The 22,427-nt window shown below is 36.0% G+C and overlaps 1 protein-coding gene across 9 annotated transcripts in view; it reads right to left on the bottom strand.

Moving 5' to 3' along the window:
* BCAS3 (BCAS3 microtubule associated cell migration factor) overlaps positions 1–22,427 on the bottom strand; it is a 599,947-nt gene that overhangs the window by 323,120 nt on the left and 254,400 nt on the right. For all 9 annotated transcript variants that reach the window (XM_054510917.2, XM_054510920.2, XM_054510919.2 and 6 more), the window contains one exon: positions 6,433–6,583. In XM_054510917.2, coding sequence (XP_054366892.1) covers positions 6,433–6,583 — 151 coding nt within the window. The remainder of the gene's footprint in view (positions 1–6,432; positions 6,584–22,427) is intronic.

Genomic DNA, 22,427 nt, shown 5'->3' with positions numbered 1-22,427 from the left:
CGTCAAAAAAAGACAAATACTATATGATCTTATTTATATGTGGAATCTTAAACAAAGAAACTCATAGAAAAAGAGATCACACTTGTGGTTATCAGATGTACAGGGTGGGAGAAGGGGGAATTGGAGGAAGGTGTCAAAAGGTACACACTTCCAGTTATACAATAAATAAGTACTAGAGATGTGATATACAACATGATGACTACAGCTAACCCTGCTGTATGACATACAGGAAAGCTGCAAAGAGAGTAAACCCTAAGAGTTCTCATCACAAGGAAAAAGTACTTTTCCTTTTTCTTTTCTTCTTACTGTATCCGTAGAAGATGGATGTTAGCTGAACTATTGTGCTAATCATTCCCCAACATATGCAAACCAAACCATCACGCTACGCACCTTAAACTTATATAGCAATATATGTCAATTATTTCTCAATAAAACTGAAAAAGGAATAAGCCCATATAAATATTAAATGTACTAAACACCAAAAAAATAGAGAAAATGCTACACAACACTATGTGTAAAATTGTAAAGTAAAACCGTATTCTCTGCCAATATATTCTAGGAAATTTAATGACTGCTACATTCTGTGGACCCCCATAAGTAGCTACTGAAGTGGACACACAAGTCCCACATGCATATGAGCACTTTAGTCTTGTGTCATTTTTTCAAGTGTTACTTTTACATTTTCATTCATCTAATTTTAATCACTCCCTACTATAGAGACCTATAGCCTGCTGGCTCTCAAATTAGTGATCTGTAGGGAAAATTGAAGCTGAAACAGCTACACTATCTAATTTGAGAAATTCTCAACAGGCAAATTTAAATTACAAACTCAAGATTTTCATTAGAAAAACATTAGATAATGTTCAAATTCTGCCAGATGTTGCAGAAAAGAGACTAGAGTAGCACAGACTATCAAATTTCTGTAGAAAGTCACATCTGCTGCTTTTTAATAGTAGACTTCATTCAAAAACCACAAAATCCACAGATTTATGGTGAAGTGGAACAAACATACGCAAGTAAACATATGCAAACCATAGGTGGACTTTAAGTACTCTACTGATGGAGTTTAAAAATTGTAAACTCAAACTATGGTGAGTATATTATACATGCAGATCTATCCATATCCATTCTAATGAAAATACACTGTCCATTATTTTATATCTGGGACCAAAGATTTATAGCTTAGCTATCCAAAACTAACACCTATACAAGACAGGGCTGGGAAGTGGAGAATTACGATCTACCACTGTATCCAGCGAGTCTTTCTCCAAATCTTTCCCATTTAATTCTTGGAGCTCCCGCTATATAGTTTGGGGCTCAGGCCAAACTGTGTAGATAAGCCAAGGTAGACCTAACTGAATTAGAAGAAGAAGGAATAGACCTTTCTTCAAGGCCTACTATATGCTGATGTCATTTACTGACTTAGCAAGCTCTATGGCAAATTTGGTCTACAAATTTCAAGTAGAAATAATCAAATAAATGCTATGAAATGTTTCCATTTCTAAATAAGAACAATCATCTATGTTTTCCTAATGAAGCTCTTGTTCAGCACTGGCCTAGGACAGTGAGTGAGGCTTAGAAATTAGGTAGTTAGGCCTGGCGGGAACTCATACAATGTAAAGCTGAAAGATCACAATCCATACATATAAACTTGTATTCTTCAGATGAAGAAGCTTACCTAGGACACGGTGGTTAATAGGGAGCAGAACCAAATGAGAAGTTAGGGCATCACGTTCCTAAGTCAATAACCTTCCCCTGCATGACCTATTTCTACAGAGTTGGTCCCAAGGTTCCTAACACCCACTTCAAATTGCTCCCAAAGAAATGAATAAATCTAAAGATGGGGAGAGAGAAAAGGAACAGAAGCTGCTCCATTTAAGAAAAAGGAAACTTATGAAAGACAAAAAAAATCATCTCATTTATTTCACTAAAAATGGTCAGTTAGTTAAGAGCAAGGAAGTGACTTCATTACCAATGTCTGCATTTTTCATTCCCATGAAATTACTCTGATCTCTTTTTGAAATGTACTGCTCTCTGTTTGTGCCTAAAAAATGAGGTATATATATTAATAACTTTAGGTTTACTGTACATAAAATTAAGCATACTGATGAAAAATTACCTACTTAGTAAAATTTTATATAGGAAGCATTCAAAAAAAACTTTATCACTTACTTGATTCATTAACTCAACCAAACACCTATCAAATGCTGCTTAATAAATCCCTACTATAAACACTTAACACTCCAAAATAATGAGCAATTCCTTAGCACCCAGTTTCACTTTACTAGATGAGACCTATTCTTATTTACATTTCATAAAAGCATGATGGAGGTCTTTCCAATCCTCCAATCTTAGACTGGAAGAAACTGGACTCTGTTTGAATGAGTGATTGTTGGACCAGATGATTTCTAGCACTCCTTTTGCCTTCATCAGTGTATACTGTAGTCAGGTTCAGCAACAGCTGTTGCCAGAATAGGCCTTATTTCCTCCATGTGCTGCTTTGTCAAGGTACAGAACATGAAGGTGTAAATACATCTGTCTTTTGCCATTTGTAGTTCTACTGGCCTTGTGCATGTCTTGGAGTAAGACAGATGGTCCCTGACACTGCACAGGCTTCCAGGGATATATATTTCCAAAAATAAGAAGGCAGATGTGAAATATGGTAAGCACACGTTTTATCCCCTCAAGGTTTGAACTGAGGCTTCTATCTCAATTTGAATACTTAAATATAGGATCCCAGGCAATCCTTAAAAATCTCTGTGCTAGAAATACAACTTTTTATGCTTATTTTGCCTTTATGCCAAATATCTAGGACACGGAATAAATAAATGCTGATCTATCTGAGGTAGGTGTATAATTTTATTGGATACATTATCAGGTATATTGGAAGTAGTCACAGAACTTACATGGCTATAAATGAGTCACAGCTCTGTGTTCTATTTCTACATAATCTATGTTAAATACTTACTGTTAATTTTATTATTTTTTTAAATATTTTATTGTTATGTTAATCCCCATACATTCCATCATTAGTTTTAGATGTGTTAATTTTATTTTTAAAATGTTAGCAAAGGCATGGCATAGAAGCAAAGTTAAAATAAACTGGAATTTCCAGAACAAAAAGAGACCTGGAAAATGAAAAGCCCATTTGCTCACCACTCTGGTGACCTTAATATGGCAATCAAAATTCTCAGTAAATACAATACAATTTAATGGAAGTAATGCAAATTAGCTAACTGCAGATTTAGAATTGGTCATAGTAAAAAAATTTAAATAAAAATGAAACAAATATAGCCTTTAAAATCTAATGGGATGAAATCTAATGACATGAAATGTATGGGATTTGGTTCAAATCTCAGCATATATCAAAAACAGAAAATAAGGGAATATGTTTTGTTCTCATAAAACAAATACTACTTTTGGTAAGGCAAAATACATGTATTTCCATGAAAATGCTCAATTTTAAGATAATAAAAACCACAAATTGTATTCCGAAAATTCTATGACCAAATGTTGGGGTGACTCAGAGTCAAAGAATTATAAGGAAAGTCCCCTATAGCAATTTCTGGTTATAATCAACAAACTCTTCAGAAGGTGGCTTAGGGGTATGAAGTCTTGTAATCTAGCAGCAGCCAACTATAAGTTACAAACACTATTATCAAAGTGTTTATAGGTCACTGTGATCTGTGTTAATAGGAAGCAAGAGAAAGAATAGAGGGAGGAATGGGAAAAAAAGAATTGGAGGGAGGGAGGGGAAAAATAGCAGGTGGGGCAATTCGTGTGAGCTAAAGACTGGCACAAGGACTGACAACAACTACATAAAAAAAACGAATAGTGAGTTTTAGAATCTCTTCTTTTGATAACTATCCTACAGTTATAGAAGAGAATACCCTTGTCTTTAGAATTTATATGTTGAAATTTGTAGGAATAAGGGGTTACTAAGTCTACAAATTCCTTTGAAACAACTTAAGAAAAATACGGGGTGTGTGTGTGTGTTGTGTGTGTGTGTTGTGTGTGTGTGTTGTGTGTGTCGTGTGCCTGCACACACGTGGGCAGAATGAGCAAGTGTGAACGATAAGGCAAATAAGTTAGACTGTTAACATTTGGGAAATCTGGATATACAGGAATTCCTTTTACTGGCCTTGTAACTCTTTTTGTAAACTTGAATCTATGTGAACATTTTAAAAATTACAAACCAGGTATTCACTGTGGGACAAATATTATTCTCTTTAAACACTTCAATACAGGGCATGCTAAAAAGAATTCAAAAACTCAGCAAAAATAAAATGGTCTGAGAATTGAGATAAGAAGCCAAGTCAACAATGTGATATGTGTATCTTGAACTAACATTAATTTCAAAGTATGTAGCTCAAATTCACATAATTTATTAATCATTAATAAATAATTACTAAGTTGTCTATAAGGGGGCATAATATACATACTCTAGGAATCGAGGAATTTTGACTTTTTAAAAAGAAAAGGAAACACAGAATTTATCTAAGTTCATAAAGTATGGCAGCGGAAGGAGACACCAGATGATTAATAGTTTCTGCCCATCTAAGGGCAGAGAGAGAGAGTAGCAAGAGAGTGTGAAAGAGTAAGTGAGAGACTATCTTTTTATTGTGGAAAATTTCAAATATATACAAAAGTAGACTTAGTTTCCACTCCTCCCCACAACTATATTGAATTAAATTCTAACATCATAGGATTTCATACATAGAACCTCAGTCACTATTTATATATAGAGAAAAGCTTATTTGAAAAAGAGAGCTAATTCTTTGCATTATAAAAACAGCATAGCTCTTAGGTTTTAAAAACAACAAACACCAGAAACAAAGCTAGAATTAAATTCAAGAAGAACAATTTTGAGTATTCTTTCACTGAGATTCAGGAAACACACATAAAAACTCATAAGTACTTTGCAGAATTGTATAATGCTCAGTTGAATCAAGAAGGTACAATTACATACTGACTTCTATGAGTAAAAAAATATTATGACTCAAGATTTATCCAATTTTTATTTGATTCTACATCCCAAAAAGTAACATCATACAAAGAAAAAATGAGCTAATTGTAAATATAAGTTAATAACCTCTTTCTTATTCATAGATACTCCTACTTATTTTAAAATAAAGAAACTAAGAGGAAAGGGAAGTCAAAATTCTATTTAAATCACTGAACATAAAGAGTTAAAAAGCTGAAATCAATTTAAAAAGAAAGGAATATAGGCCAAATGATCTATATCATAACATGTCCAATTTGGGGCCTAGGAATGCTCTATTTTTCCTTCACCGCACCCTTAACATGCCACAAACTCAATTTTATTTCTGCATTCAGCAATAAGATCATTTTGTATACAAATACTACTCCACTACGTAGAGTGTCCACTTCTGTGCATGGTGAAATCTGGAGCTCAAAAGACTTACCCCTGAGAATGAGTATTTCTTCTCACAAAAGTGACTTCTACAAACACTTTACCACCCAGCACAAAAATATTAAGACCTTTTGATATAGCAACCAAATAATTTACTCTATTCCTTTTGTTGGAAAGACCTTGAAGACTATTTGAAGCTAGGACTGGGTTTTCTCTGGACTACCTGAATACAGAATTTAAGACAGCTGTTTCATTTTGAATTAGGCTAAACCTCAGGACTGCTTACTGACGAAATAGGTAATTTGCCGGTAGACATATATATTTTCTGGTACAAAATGGAATTTCAGAGTCATCACATGATTGATCATCTAATGATATCTTAGATTTAACACTTTATTTTCAGGAACCCAAAGCAGGGATAATTAAAAAATTTTTTTAAATAGCTAAAATAAGCACAGACACATCAAGTGAGTCATCAAATGTCTTTGAGGATGCTAATGACCAATCGTGAGTAAAGCCCAAATCTTAGGACTCTGGCTTTTGAAAACTACCCATAACACCACATTGTCCTGACACTAATGACAGATCGTTATATGTAAATTATACCACAATATAGGCGATTTTTTGACTTTTAGAAACACGGTTGTCATCTGAAGTTCTTTCCTTAGTATTTGGGCCAGTTAAAATTTGGGAGTCATTATAAATCCAGATTTATAATGGATTTTGTCCACAAAAGCAAGAAACTGACACTGTACTTTCCGAGAAAGCCGTAAGGCAGCAAGTGTAAGACTGAGAAGATGGGTCTGGTTTTGATCAGCCAATACTAATTTTCACAACTTGTCACTGCTTTGTTTTTGCTATGGATATATGGGTACATGGTTGTATTCAAGTATGTTTGTGCATGTTCTATACTTTGTACTTAATCTGCTGCCATGAAGTTTCATGTGGGCTGGAAATGAGGAGCTAATTAAACCACCCAAAGGAAATGTACGTTTCATTTTTATGTATCCAATCCTCTGAAACAGCTATTTTAAAAAGTATCAAGCCTAAGGCCTTACCCTGTTCGTTTGGTGATGGTCCCCAATGTCATTGGCTGCTTGATTTGCGCAAGAGGCATCAGTACCATCAAGCTGGGGAGAGGAGAGAGCCGGGGGTTGCCAGGGTTGTTGTTGGCAAAATTATTATAGGAGTCTTGGCTGTTTAGTTTCCCTACAAAGAGAAAAACAAAGAAAAGCATCAGCAAGGGACATCTCCTTCTCTGATGGAGTTTGCACTCACCCCACTAATCATTTAAGAAAATTATCAAAGGCAGAATTGATTTGAAAAGAATCATGGTTATATGGATGGGAAAAAAAAAAACCCAGGATACTGATAACACCAAGTGTGACTTGATTATGAACAGAGACTGTGGGAGGAATGGAGGATACAGAATAGATGTTAAATGGTTATACAAATAATTAGTATAAAATTTAATTATAATTTTATGGTGTTATGAAGAAATATAGGATAGCAAAAGAAAATAAAACAGGAAGATGTAAAGTAGTCTAGAGGAGGCATGGAGCATTTCTCTGAACAAGCTTGAGAGTAAGTGGGTAGAATATTCCAGCCACAGCAGCCTATGAAGGCTGGGAGGGTGAAAGAAATGTGAGTCATGAGAGGAGTTTCCAAAGACAGTAGCATGAGAGACACCGGATAAGACTAACAAAAGTCATAGGCAAAAACATCACCTTCTTCCCAATATCTACCACTCCCCACCATAAAATTTAAAAACATCAAATCAGGGCGCCTGGGTGGCTCAGTAGGTTAAGCGGCTGCCTTCAGCTCAGGTCATGATCCCAGGGTTCTAGGATCAAGTTCCACATGGGGCTCCCTACTCAGCAGGGAGTCTGCTTCTTCTCTTTCTGCCTCTGCCTCTCCTCCCTGCTCATGCTCTCTCTCTCTCTCTCTCTCAAATAAAATCTTTAAAAAAAAATAAAAACATCAAATCAACATTTCCTTTTATTTTATGTGGGGCATTAATATAAAAAAATAACAAGAGTCGTTATGGCTCACTAACAACTAGGAAAAACAAACTCATCTGTGAAATAAAATCTGATCCGCAGAGGGAATAATTACTCTCAGCTCACCAGGAAGCCAAACTCCTCCTATGTACTTATCTTTTCTCCCTCTCCATGGTTTTATATTTTCCAGACTATCCTATAAATGAAATCACAGAATATGGAGCTTATTGGGTCCAGCTTCTTTCCCTTGCCAATAAGCATCTGAGATTCATCCACTCTATATTTTCCCAAAAGTATCAATAGATCTTTCCTTTTTATTCTTGAGTATAATCCTATTATATGGAACAACTTCAGTTTGTTTATCTAGTCACTGGTAAAAGGACATTTGTTTCCAGCTTTGGCTATTATGAATAAGGGTGCTATAAACATTTATGTACAGGTTTTGTATGAATATAAATTTCCTTTTTGGATAAATCATCTAGGAATGGAATTGCTGGTCATAGTAAATGAATATTTGCAGAGACATCATGATTGTATGTTTTAAGGTTGTAAGAAAATGCCAGTTTGACAAAGTAGCTGAACCATTTCGCATTCTCACAAGTGAAGTATGATAATTCCAGATCTTCCAAATTCTCACCAGCATTTGGTATTGTTACTCTTTTTATTTTAGCTATTCTGGCTTTTATTTGGATTTCTCTAATGCACAATAATGTTTAACACTTTTTCTGTTCATGCATTTATTTGTCATCCATATTTCTTTTTTGATAAAGTGCTCAAATCTTTCGCCCATTTTAAAAACTGGGTCACTGGATGTTATACACAAGCAATGAAACATGGAACACTACATCAAAAACTAATGATGTACCGTATGGTGACTAACATAACATAATAAAAAAAAACTGGGTCAATATTTTTTGCTGAGATACAATTCATATGTTGTGAAAGTCATTCTTCTAAAGTGTACAATTCTGTGTTTAGTATATTCTACAGAGTAGCACAACCATGACCACTATCTAATTTCAGAACATTTTCATCACCCAAAAAGAAAGCCCATACCTATTAGCAATCACTCCTCCTTTGGCCCACCCCTCAGCCTTTGACAATCAGAATCTTCTTTCTGTTTCTATGGATTTGCCTATTCTGGATACTTCATAAACAGACTCATACAATGTGGCCTTTTGTGACTGCTTCTTTCACTTAGTATCTCTTCAAGGTTCATCCATGTTGTGCCATATATCAGTAGTTCATTCTTTTTTTATAACCAAATAGCATTCGATTGCATGGATATACCACATTTTATTTATCCATTTATCAGTTGATGAATATTTGAGTTGCTTTCACTTTTAGGCTATTATGATTAATGTATCTATGAACACAATTAAGTACACAGGTTTTTATGAAGACATGTGCTTTCAGTTTTCTTAGGTATATACACCTAGGAATGGAATTGTTAGGTCTATATTTAACATTGTGAGGAACTGCCACCCTGCGGTTGCACCAATGTATGAGGGCTCCAACTTCACATCTTCAACAGTACTTGCTATTGTCTCTTATTTTAGCCATCCTAGTGGGTATGAAGTGGTGTCTCATTGTGGTTTTGATTTGCATTTCCCTAATTACTAAGGATGTTAAGCATCTTTCTCATGTGCATTTCAGTAATTTGTGGGATCTTCCTTGGAGAAACGTCTAACCCAAAACATGTGCCCATTTAAAAACTGGATCGTCTTTTTATTGTTCAGTCATAAGCGTTAATCATATTCTCTAGATGCAAGTTCCTTGTCATATATATGATTTACAAATATTTTTCTCCCATTCCATGTGTTTTCTTCTCACTTTCTTCATGGTGTGCTTTGAAGCATAAAAGTTTTTAATTTTCATGGAGTCTACTGTGTTTTTTCTTTAGTTGCTTTTGCTTTTGTTCTCAGATCTAAGAAATCAATGCTGAATGCAGGGACACAAAGATTTATGGCTATGTTTTCTTCTAAGAGTTTTATATTTTCAGCTGTGATATTTAGGTCTCTGATCCATTTTGAATTAATTGTTATAAATGGTGTGAGGTAGGGGTTCAACATCATTTTTTTGAATGTTGGATATCTACTTCTTCCAGCACCATTTGTAGAAAAGACTATCCTTTCCCACCTCAATGGACTGTCCTGGCACCCTTGTCAAAAATCAAATGGCTACAAATATAAGGAATTATTTACAGATCTCACTCTCACATTTTAAGTTCTTTATATATTCTGGATATAAGCCTTTGGAAGATATACAATTTTCAAATATTTTCTATCACCCTGTAACTTGTCTTCTCATTCTCTTACAGATCTTTCAACAAGCAAAAGATTTTTTCCCCGATAAAGTCCACTTCATGAATTTGTTTTTTATATGTGGTGTTGAACTGATGAATTATTTGCCTAACCCCAAGTCAAAAAATTCTATCTAAAAACTTTTAAGTTTTATATTTTACATTTATATATATATGATTTATATGATACAGTTAATTTTCTGTAAGGTATGAGATGTGATTTTTTATGTAACAATGAAATGAAATGAAACAAATGAAAGCAAATAAAACAAAAATCTCCAAAGCTTAAGTGAAGTTTATCACAACTTTACAAGTTGGGGTTTAGGATTTTTTTTCTGTTTATTTTTTAATCAGTGCCCTCAAAATATTACTGGTAATGTCTATTATTCCAATATTATGATACCTGAAGCCTGAGGCAAGGCAGATTCCATGATCTCTGTAATTCTTTCTACTTAACTGATATGTTGGCCAAATGACAAATTTTGAGCTAAATTTTGTTGGGCTGAAGTGTTAGGCCAATTTGTAGTGCTTTCCTGACACAAATAGAAACCACATATAGTCACTGGGGGGAAAAAAAAGAGAGAGACCAGCGTATCAAAAGGGAGCATACTATATTCTGGAGTGGAAGCACCCACTTGGACTTTTATTATTTCTGTATTATTTGGTGTCACCACCTTGTGGCCTACAGCTACAAAATTCACGTAAGTTACAAATCTCACAGAGAGTAGGGTATGAAATATAAAGGCAGAAATTGTTATTACATTGTCAAAGTCCTCTTCAAATACAAGCCACACGGAATTAGAAATTTTAGGTCATTTTGTTTGTTTTTCTGAATTTCCATGTTTTGAATCCTGGGAATTAGGTTTCTAAACAACGTATAACTTCTAAAATAGACAGTACACAAATATCTGCCCAAATACCCACAGAACTCACTGCAGATGATACTTGAATTTTCAAAACTCTGAGAACCCCTGTTCAGTCACCTTTTTCCAAGAAAGAATAATGATTGTGAAGCATCTTTGTAACAGTAAATAATGGTTGTTCAGAGGGACTAAAGATAGAAAAAGAATAGAGAAAAATCATATTGAATTTTTTTTCTTTTTAAAAATAGCCAGTGGTTGGGGCGCCTGGGTGGCTCAGTCGTTAAGCGTCTGCCTTCGGCTCAGGTCATGATCCCAGGGTCCTGGGATCGAGTCCCACATCGGGCTCCCTGCTCAGCGGGAAGCCTGCTTCTCCCTCTCCCACTCCCCCTGCTTGTGTTCCTGCTCTCGCTATCTCTCTCTCTGTCAAATAAATAAATAAAATCTTTAAAAAAATAAAATAAAATAAAATAAAAATAAAAATAGCCAGTGGTTTGATGTCCTTCTTTAATGGGCCATTATATCCAACAAAACTTGCTGTTTCCACCTATACCTTGTTATTATCTGCAAAAATGCCAGCTAGGATTTTGATTGGGATTGCAACAAGTCTGCAGATCAGCTGAGGAACCACTGCCATGTTAACAGTATTAAGTCTTCCAAGCCAAGAACATGAGCTGTCTTTTCATTTATGTAGGTAGTCTTTCATTTCTTTGCACATTGTTTTATAGACTTCCGGGTACAAGTTTTATACGTCTTTGGTTAAATTTACTCCTATTTTTTCGATGCGACTTGTAAAAAGACTTTTCTTAATTGCACTTTTCAGATTGTTCATGGCCAATGTAGAGAAATACAATCAATTTTTGTACATTGATCTTGTACCCTAAAACTTGCTGAACCTGCTTATATCAGTTTTGTTTTTTGGGTTTTTTTTTTTGTGGATTCCTTAGGATTTTCTATACACATGATCATGTCATCCCCAGAGAAGAAAGTTTTGCTTCTTCCTTTCCAGTCCAGATGACTTCTATTTCTTTTATTGCCTAAAAGCCCTGGTTACAACTGCCAGTACAATATTGAATAGGAGTGGCAAGAGTAGACTATGATTCATTTTGAGTTAATTTTTGTATATGGACTGAGGTACGAGTTGAGGTTCATTGCTTTGAAATTGGACGTCCACTTGTTTCATCACCATTAAAAAGATGGTCCTTTCTCCATTGAATTGCCTTTTCATCTTTGTCAAAAATCAACTGACCATGTTTACATGGATCTAATTCTAGATTTTGTTCCATTGATCCATGTGTCTATCCTTTCACCAATACCACATTTTCTTTATTACCGTAGCTCTATAGTGATTCTTAGTAATTCATGCACTTATACAGAAACTTCATAGAAAAATTTCCACATTTTTCATGTTATAAAAATGACTCCAGTGTTTATAATTCAACAACTCTTCCATACAGAAAACACCTGATTAACCCAATGTTATTTTCAAATCATTGTTCTTGACTTCTTATAAAAGTTACCTGCCCTGGTTCTGTGGTTAACAATAAATATGGTATTTTATAAACAACAGCAACAGTAAACACACACTTTTTTTTTTTTTACTAATTTGAATTAAGGAGACAAATTTATATTAAAAAAAAAAATACCCCCCAAAAGATCCTAATGAATATCTTACTTCTAAATGACATCCTGAAATACATTTATTTTTTTTCTCTTTTTTAAGTTTTTATTTAACTTCCCATTGGTAAACATAAAGTGTAATATTAGTTTCAGGTGTACAATATAGTGATTCAGTACTTCCACACATCACCCAGGGCTCATTACAAGTGCCCTTCTTAATACCCATCACCTATTTAACCATGCCCCCCCCCCTCGTAACCATCAGTTTATTCTCTACGGTTAAAAGTCTGTTTCTTAGTTTGCCTCTTTCTCTCTTTTCTTTTCCCTTTGCTCATTTGATTTGTTTCTTAAATTCCACATATGAGTGAAATCGTAACATATTTGTCTTTCTCTGACTTATTTTGTTTAGCATAAAACTCTCTAGCTCCATGCATGTGGCTGCAAAGACAAGACTGCATTCTTTTTTTTTTTTTTTAAGATTTTATTTATTTATTTGACAGAGAGAGACACAGCGAGAGAGGGAACACAAGCAGGGGGAGTGGGAGAGGGAGAAGCAGGCTCCCCGCTGAGCAGGGAGCCCGATGTGGGACTCGATCCCAGGACCCTGGGACCATGACCTGAGCCGAAGGCAGACGCTTAATGACTGAGCCACCCAGGCGCCCAAGGACTGCATTCTTTTTATGGCTGAGTAATATTCCATTGTATATATATCACATCTTTTGTTATTACTATTTTTTTATGTTCAGTTAGCCAGAATATTAGTTTTTGATGTAGTGTTCAATGATTCATCTTCTTTATGCATTCATCAATTGATGGACACTTGGGCTGTCTCCATAATTTGGCTATTGCAGATAATGCTGCTATAAACATCAGGGTGCATATATCCCTTTGACTTAGTATTTTTGTATTCTTTGGGTAAATACCTAGTAATGTGATTACTGAATTGTAGGGTGGTTCTATTTTTAACTTTCTGAGAAACCTCCATACTGTTTTCCAGAGTGGCTGCACCAGTTTGCATTCCCACCAACAATGCAAGAAGATTCCCCTTTCTCCACATCCTCAACAATACTTGTTGTCTCTTGTATTGATTTTAGCCATTCTAACAAGTGTGAAGTGATATCTCATTGTAGTTCTGATTTGTATTCCCTGATGATAAGTGATGTAGAGCACCACTTAGAAAAATGTCTATTCATGTCTTCGGGCCATTTTTAAATTGGATTATTTGGTTTTTGGGTGCTGAGTTTTGTAAGTTCTTTATAGATTTTGGATACTAACCCTTTATCTGATATGTCATTTGCAAATATCTTCTCCCATTCTGTATGTTGCCTTTTAGTTTTGCTGACTGTTTCTTTCGCTGTGCAGAAGCTTTTTATTTTGAGATAGTTCTAATAGTTCATTTTTGCTTTTGCTTCCCTCACCTCAGGAGACATACTTAGAAGTTGCTATGGCTGATGTCAAAGAAGTTACTGCCTGTGTTCTCTGAAAGACATTCACTTTTAAAACAGCATGGATTCAGTATAGAGGGGGAACTACCACACTGTAGCAAATGGTAGCTTCAGAGGTAGTAGAAAGGTAAGAAGCTCTTTTTAAAAAAATCATTACAAGATGAAAGTATCTTCAGAGTTAGCATAATGGCTTAACCAAGTATGACTTGTTTGGGGGAACACAAATCTATGGAATAATCAAGTTAAACACTTGATATCTCTTCAGCAAAATAAGATAAGAAATGCACACAAGTACTTATCTCTCTCTCCCCAATTTCCAAATCAGAATTCACATTAAAGTTAACTGAAGTGACCCTACCCTACTATAGGGATAATAAAAGGCAACAATCAGAATGTACATAAGATGCTTTAAGCCATTTAATAAATTACACAATAATATCTACACTCACACAACACAGAACCTTATAGGTAATATGAAAAATGGAATCCCATTACAGTATTTGATATTTATAGAGGAATAACAGAAAAATGTTTTTATAGTTAAATTGTTCAAAGTGATTTGTTATGACACTCTTTAAACCAGTGTAGATGTAAATAAATGCAAAATTCACCATTAGTCAACTACAGTAATACTAATTTGAATCTGAAATCAGACTGTAGCACTAAAATGTCACAAGCTAATGAAATTCAAGGACTGTTTATAACACACACATTTCACAACTAGTAGTCAAATATTTGTTGAGTAACTTAGCCCAAGATTACATGCTGTGAAGACTTGCATTCCTTGTTATCATGAAGCTTATAGTCTAATATGCATGAAACAGGAATAATTTCAATGCCAACTGCCTAGTACTAAAAGATAAGTACGAGTGGGATCAACTATTTGGAGAAGAGATCATGGAGCAGATGGGACATAACCTAGGCTTTGAAAGATGCACAAAATCATATGGATATGAGTAGAAGAGAAGAAATATTCTGAGCATGAGGGATGACATAAATAGCAGAGAGTGTAAAGGGATGCCACACTTGTGAGCAATAGTAAGGAATCTCTAACTAGAGGAGAAGATTATAATGGAAAGCAGTAGGAAGATAAAATGATTGGGGTTTTTTTGGTTTTTTTTTAAAGATTTTATTTATTTATTTGAAAGAGAGAATGAGATAGAGAGAGAGAGCATGAGAGGGGGAGGGTCAGAGAGAGAAGCAGACTCCCCGCCGAGCAGGGAGCCCGATGCGGGACTCGATCCCGGGACTCCAGGATCATGACCTGAGCCGAAGGCAGTCGCTTAACCAACTGAGCCACCCAGGCGCCCCTTGGTTTTTTTTTTTTTTTTAAAGATCTTATTTATTTGAGAGAGAGTGAGAGAGAGAGAGAGATCACAAGCAGGGGAGGGTGGGTAGAGGGAGAAGCAGGCTCCCCACTGGGTAGGGAGCCCGATGCAGGACTTGATCCCAGGACCCCGGGATCATGACCTGAGTCGAAGGCAGACGATTAACTGACTGAGCCACCCAGGCGCCCAAAATGATTTCAGTTTTAAAAGAACTTTTTAATTGAGCCAGAGGAGCAGGAACTTAGGTAAATTCTTTAGCAAGGAAACAGTACAGATTTTGAGATCACTGAACTTTATGGATAGGATGAGCGGCCTAGAAAAATGAAGTGATTCACTGAGAAGCTCCAAATCTTGTGATTTAGTTAGCCATAACTTAAAACCCTTCACTGGCCCACCAGGATGAAGTGCAACCTCCAAAGAACATTACAAGGTGCTTCAGACCTATCCCTCTCAGTCCCCTACTGTATTGGGTCAAGCAACACCCAAGTTTGCGGTCATTTACTCTCGCTGTCTGTGTTTATGATGTAGCCTCCAACACCCAGCCCATCTGAAAAAGTAAAGTAAATTGGGTAGATTTATGTTCACATAGGGGTATCATCTGTCTTATATTTTATTGGACATGGCAAGCAATTTATAAAAATAGCTTTAATGAAAGAATAAATGGATTAACAAAACTCTCAAGGGTGACAAGGTTCAGGAAGGTGAACTCAGAGAGAGCTTACTAACTCTGGTAATCTTCAGTAGGGTCGTTTCAGCCAAAAGGTGGGAAAGTCAGGTGGAAAGGGATAAGTAAAGGAAATGTTGACAGGAGATGATCAAGGCAATGGATATAGAACACAGATTTAAGAACTTTGGAGGCTGAAATGAAGACATTCTTTTGACGTCTGTAGACATCAAGATGAGATAGTGTACCAAACACAGGTTTCATCAATATTCATGCTTTCACTTGACATTTTTTGAGCCTTATCAGTATGAGGCCCTGTTCTAGTCCTGGATGAGTAAGTCCAAGGGCCTCCTAAAGAGTTCATAACATAATGAGACAGAAAGTATATAAGCAAAAAATTTACAATGGGAAAAACATGGTAACAAAGATATTTGCAAAATGTTTCAGGAACAAAAAAAAAAGAGAGACATTTTCATTGTTGTTTTAAAGGGACAACTTAGAAGACAGGTATACAAATTTTAAGCGCAGAGGAAGAAACCTGTATCTTTATACTGTTGCTTTTCAAGTAGAAAATAAAGGATAAGATGAAAGATGTGTGAACATCAGCGGTTAGTAAAATGAGGGAACTGGCTTAGACAAGAAATATCATTAGCTGACACGTAAGGGAGCTACATGTAAAAAAATACAGATTAAAGATACCAAATTTAAAAATGAAAGTTCATACTCAATAAATTAAACACACAAAAATTATGACCCTAGAGGCACCTGGGTGGTTGTCAGTTAAGTGTCTGCCTTCAGCTCAGGTCATGATCCCAGGGTTCTGGGATCGAGTCCTGCCTGGTCAGCACGGAGCCTGGCCCCCCACTTCCCTGCTCCCCCTGCTTGTGAGTTTGCTCTCTCTTTCTAATAAATAAAATCTTTAATAAAAAAATTATAATGATCCTTTCCTCCCCTTTTCAAGTGTTCAAAGTCTTTGGTTAAAAATAATTTTCCTCTATCCCTCATGTCATGGATTTTCTTTGAAAATGCAGCTAGAACTAACAAACCTCCAGATTTATCCTCCAGGAAATCTGGAGACTCTTCCAGACTAGGGGCAGTATCTTACTAATTGTTGACAGCTCAACAGTTTACCGAATGAATGAAATAAATATATTTTTCCCATGTCCAGGAAGCACAGGAAAATACAGCCCCATGATCTATAGAAAAAAATTCATTTTGGAGGGGACACAAAACTTCAGAAGATAGCCAGCTGCTGGAATCCATGGCTTTAGCTATTCTGCTTAGTCTCATGTTGACTAAGCAGGAGCCTAGACTTGATAACTTTTGAACAGATCTTCAGACACTTCCTTATGGTTATATCAAGCCTAAATTTCCAAGCCAGGATTTTTTCATTAGGCCTAAAGCCTCTTAATATAATGAAGTTCAGCAGGAAGAAACTTGTAGTATCCCAAGTCTTGGATGAGGATTAAGTCTGTCCTTCTGTTTTATCCTTCAATTTCCCTTTGGACAGAGAGAGATCTTTGCTCCACCTCTCAGGCATATATAGGATAGTAATAGCGAAATTAAAAATGTCCAAGATCAATGAAGAGTCACTATACAAATGTTAAATGTCATCTCCACTAACTGTTCTTTACTATACCTTTCTCTTAATTGTATAAGTACAATGAAAATAGCAGAGGTGGTTTAACTGGAGTTTTAGTGAGATTCATGAAACCTTAAAATACATATAATATTTCCACACACCATTATACTTTTGAATTCCAGCTGGGACAAGACCTGTAAGTGACAAATGCCATGAGAATGGATATTCTCACAGTATTTCTGGCACATCCAAACAGAGGAAGTCCCAAAAATCTCATGAGAAAATAAGCCCTTCTAAGACTCTCATCCCAGTTTTTTGGGCTTACTCTATATAGATAAACTTCTATAAGCCTTAGGCTTTTGGGTCTTTATCCAAATCCACAAGAGCTTTGATCCTTTAGAGGTTTACCAGTCCCCAAGATAGACAGAGTTCTCTTGGGAGAAAAAAATCCCAAGTTCCAACAAAATGGTTTCTCAATAAATTAAAGCAGGAATTCTATGTGGGAATAGAAAATCGTTTAAAAATCAGAATCTATAAAACATCCCTTGATGCTTAAAGCTATGATATTTTGTTGTTTTTGGTTGTTTATTTGTTAAATTATTATTGTTTTTATTGTTAGAATACAAAGCACGAAACCAGAACAGTTCACATTGGGGTTTAACCACTGACTTTCTGTGTTTACTTGAACAAGTTCGCATTTTTGAAAAAGGAGTCATGAAAACAACCTCATGTGCTCTTTTTTTTTTTTTTTTCCTTCTACCTTCTGTCAGAAGAATACCTGCAGGTACCTTATACTGAGGAACTCTCCATCCCCACGCTAACACATACATAGCACCACTGTCTGTGTGTCAAGTTGACTTGGTATAAGGTGCTTACTAGAAGTTTTGCTAACTTCAAAATGCCATCTTATCATTTAGGCATTGTCCCCAAGTACGTTTTCCCAGACATTCTACACTATAAAAACACAGAGGAAAAATGGATTAAGTTGAGGATAAAAGTAAAGAGACAAAATAACAATGGGCTTTGTTGCTGCACTAAAGGAACAGCTTGTCAGGTCAGCTTTGCAGAGAGGCATATTCCCAAACCAGTCATCATTAATGGACTCACTTCCACAGGAAAAAAAAAAAAAAAGACAGAGTCTGAAAACTCCGGACAAAAGAAATCCCTGCAGACAAAGTAAAAACAAATTAAAAGACCCCTTATAAAACACAGATGCTACAAGGAAAATAAACTTTGCAAGATTTACTGGGCTTTGACAAACGTGAACATTTGTGGAAAAGACATCAGCAACAGCTCTCAGGTAATGCGGTTGCAAAGCTAGACTCCTTTCTGTTTTATCTTTACCCTCTCCGCAGAAGCTGCCAGGCTGGTATTCTTAGCTTCTGAATGCAGTGATGTGAGAACATGTGAATGTGGCAGAGTGCCAGCGTCACGAAGTTTCTGCGGCCAGCAAGATCCCGAACGTGTTGACCATTTCAGATTAGGCTAAACATTAAAGTTAATGTCAGTGTATCTGTGAGTGCATACGTTTCTTCTTAAATGCAACCAAGAAGAAAAGTAAGACATAAATATAATTATATGCCTCCTCCCCTACTTTAAAACATTTCCCTATCCTACCATACTGTGAACCAAGGTGAATAAAAGCAGTTAAAATGACATCAGGCAATCAAGGGATCAGAGCTGTAGATCAGAAAGTACCTTAAAACAGTATCCCGTCGGTGAGAAAGAAAAAACTTTTTAGGGTAGGTTTCTAGAAGCACAAACTTACAGTCTGTTGCCAGTGGTGGTCAAAGGAGTCTTCTAGGAACAGAAGGTGTAAGAGACTAGGAACTATAATGGAATGAAGCAAACCAAGTGGAGCTTTTGGAGGATAAAGGAGCATTGTCTTTTGCTGTCATTAGGGATGCAGGGATAAGTACAAAATGGCAAAGATACAGTTGTGAAAAAGCAAAAAGACATGAGGCAGTGTTGATGGTACCCTATGGGAAAGCACTGTGATTAGGAGGCCTGCATTTTCTTCTCACTTGTTGATCCTTATCATGGACACAGACCTTATTCACTCCAGGTACTCCATTTTTCTGCAAGTTAACTGTAAGAAACTTTCCTATATGTTAGACTCCTACAAGAGCATCAAATTCTCTTCTCATCACCTCTCCACACTCATCTACAAGATCCACGCTTGGTCTAGGATAGAAGCCTCCCCGTCAGTGTCCTTGGTCTGCTAATATTTTCAACTATTACATTTTGTAATTGGATTGATGATGCCCACTGAAAGCCAATGTCCATGTAACAACCTGGCACCCCCAAGAAGGCAATTCCATAGGAAGACCTCCACTCCCAAACATCCCATTATTATTGTTCTCGTTCCAACGATTTCCCTGCTCTCAGACCTCATATAGACGTTCTATCCCCTACATATCTTTCCAAATAAAAACCAGGTAATGAGTTTGTAGGGGGCGTGTGCACATGCGCACGCACACGCATGCTTTTTTGCTTTCCACAGACGACCAAAACTTTTGGTCTGCTTTTAATATCCTGCTGTGGAACTGACAGGGATAAAAATCCAAAATATACCTGTGAGTTTAACTAAGTTAACTCTGTAGTTGAAAAGCTCCCGACTTCTTGACTCTGTCAAAAAGAGCACAATGGTAGCTTGTTTTGAAACAATCGCTGGAAGTCTGGGCTCTGAAAAGTTAAAAACACTGCTTAGCTCTCGCTTGCCATCTAATTTAACATTAAAGCTTTCTCAGCCAAACACTCGATAATTATTTAATCAGAACCAAATAAAATCCTTTCAGAGTATATAAAAAGTATCCTGTGCAAATGGGAATTTCCTGAATGTGGGTTGTTTTGGTTGGGATGGGAGTCTCTATTTCTCTATTTTGTTCTCTCTTTCTCTTGTTGTTTTTTTTTTTCCCCCTTTCCTAGATGAGAACGACAAGCTTCCCAGCTGCGGTTCCAGGACTTTCACCCTCCTTTTTGACCTTTTCTCAGGCGTATTCCAGTATAATCTGTAATCTACTCAAGTAGGAAAAGGAAGCAGCAGTGCCCTGGTGAGGAACAGTGACTTCTGACCCACATACCAAACTGGGCGGAAGCAATGCTTGTTCACAGGAGCCAAGGAGAGTAGAACACACAATTAGAAGAAAATGAATAATATACACATATCTTTTTAAAAGATGCTTAACAACAACCAAACAGTTTACAGTGACAAAGTTCAAGACAGAAAAAGAGTTCAAGGGCGATTCTCACTGGGCATTGACTTGTGTCTCCCTGTAACATTTTTTGGGGGGAGTGACAGATGATGAAATAAAAATACTGCAAATTTTTATGCATTTCAAGCAAAAACACTTGTCGCTCTTCAACTAAACAGTTCGTGGCTACACAGACATAGGTATTTGGGGGAAAGGGGGGGAAGGTAAGAAGGTAAGAGGAGTCTCCCACAAACCGACCAGAAACAAGAGAGCAATTTTTTTTTTTTTTTTTGCAAGATGGGGGCTGAGGTTTTTCATGACCTCGTCATCACTTCATCCCACTACATACAAGGTAGCCTGCATGGAGATCTGCGCTAGTGCTTATGACACATCAGGAGAATTAAAACTTCATGTTCTGGAGAACTGAAATGCTACTAATTACTCAATATTTATAAATTTATTTCTTATATATTTACACAAATTTATGTTTATAAATAATTAAAAATCTGTGAGGTGGTTTTCCTTTGTAGTCTGAATACATTTTCACCAGTTTATTATCTTAATGTGCTCACAGCTATCATATGTAAGTCTGATTATTTTTTTTCCTTAAATCTAAAATAAAGTCAATTAAATTTAAAAAGTTGAAAGCTAAAAATTAAAAATCAAAAGGAACGAATTGTTGCTAAACTGCATATACAGCAAGAACAACCTAAGCTACACTGAAAATATACCACAGCATGCTTAGAATAAGGAGTCCTGGAATGTAAAAATAAGCCTGGACAGGGAGATGAGATCAAGAGTTAGAAACATCGTTTATAAGATGCAAGAATACAAACAGGGGAAAATTAAGAAATATGTCTGAAAAGTTTCAGAGACAAAGTAAGGTATATGGGACAGGCATTTCTGAAATGTATTGTAGGAAAATCTTTTGCCTACATTTCTCTCTGCAATTTAGTCTCAATCACACAGCCAACCCAAATTTATAAAATGAATGAAAAAAATCCCCCCCAAGTGGGAAATTCATTAGTTTATTGTTCTTGGAGCGCTCCGAGATTTGAGATGAAAACTTATAAGAGCTGGTACTCTTAATATTTAATAAATTTGAGCAAGTTTTAATTCATTTTAAACATTACGATTGCCTGCTACTCTTACAACAATGAAAAACCAAACAAAACAGTAAATAGACTATATTTAACACTAGGGATGACAAAGCAAACTCTTATAAGTAAGGAGAGTAAAAGAAAAGACTCCTGGGTCTTTCACTTTAAGATTCAAATTAGTCCTAAATCTAATACAGTTAAGCAGCCTCAAAATTTCCCACTCTTCCGAAACAAGCTCAAATAGCGTTTTAAGATTAAGCGCTCAGAAGTGTAGACTTTTAAACCTGGTGAAAAATCTCCACAATCTAGCATCACTTAGACCAAATTTGGGGTTCCATGAATTTCCCAAAGTGTAAATAAATCCTCACTGAAATTCTTTTGAAAATATACTATGCCCATATCCCCCATCCTTATCTCACAATGAATTTTGCATCATGTCAGCAGAGCAAACAGAAGGATGAACTTCGTTATCCAAAGGAAAAAAAAATACATAAACTTATCTGCATCATTCAACAAATACAACTTTATTACTAAAACTGTTGAACATATAGCATGTGGAAGAATTGGGAGTTGGCTCTGAAATAAAAACAAACACAAAACAAGACAAAATATTAAATAAGTTGCAAGATTTAAGACGCATTTGTTTCAGACTTGGAGGATTCAAAATGACTTAATTCAACATTTGCAAAACTTGCCTTTTTCAAATAAACATCGTATACTTCAGGAAAAATTAAATATAAATCAAAGTATTTTCTGTTGACAGCACAGCAGTAAAACGTAAGCAACTTTCCTAATAATCAAAAAGATGTAAACTGGAATATCAATAGCAAAGATGCCCTTCTCCCTACAACGTCCTTCCCGTTCCCCACCCCCACCACACAGAAGCTTTCCTTCTTTTTACCCATGACTGTTAAGGATATTTTCTGGCTCTATTTCAGCATCATGACTCAGGTCATGA

The sequence above is a fragment of the Mirounga angustirostris genome, unplaced genomic scaffold, assembly GCF_029215605.1.
Source record: "Mirounga angustirostris isolate CCGP_5_RB_7025 unplaced genomic scaffold, mMirAng1.0.hap1 SCAF_17, whole genome shotgun sequence".
Classification (NCBI taxonomy): domain Eukaryota; kingdom Metazoa; phylum Chordata; class Mammalia; order Carnivora; family Phocidae; genus Mirounga; species Mirounga angustirostris.
Note: the sequence above shows the minus strand (reverse complement) of the source record. Positions and strands in the feature narration are given on the sequence as shown.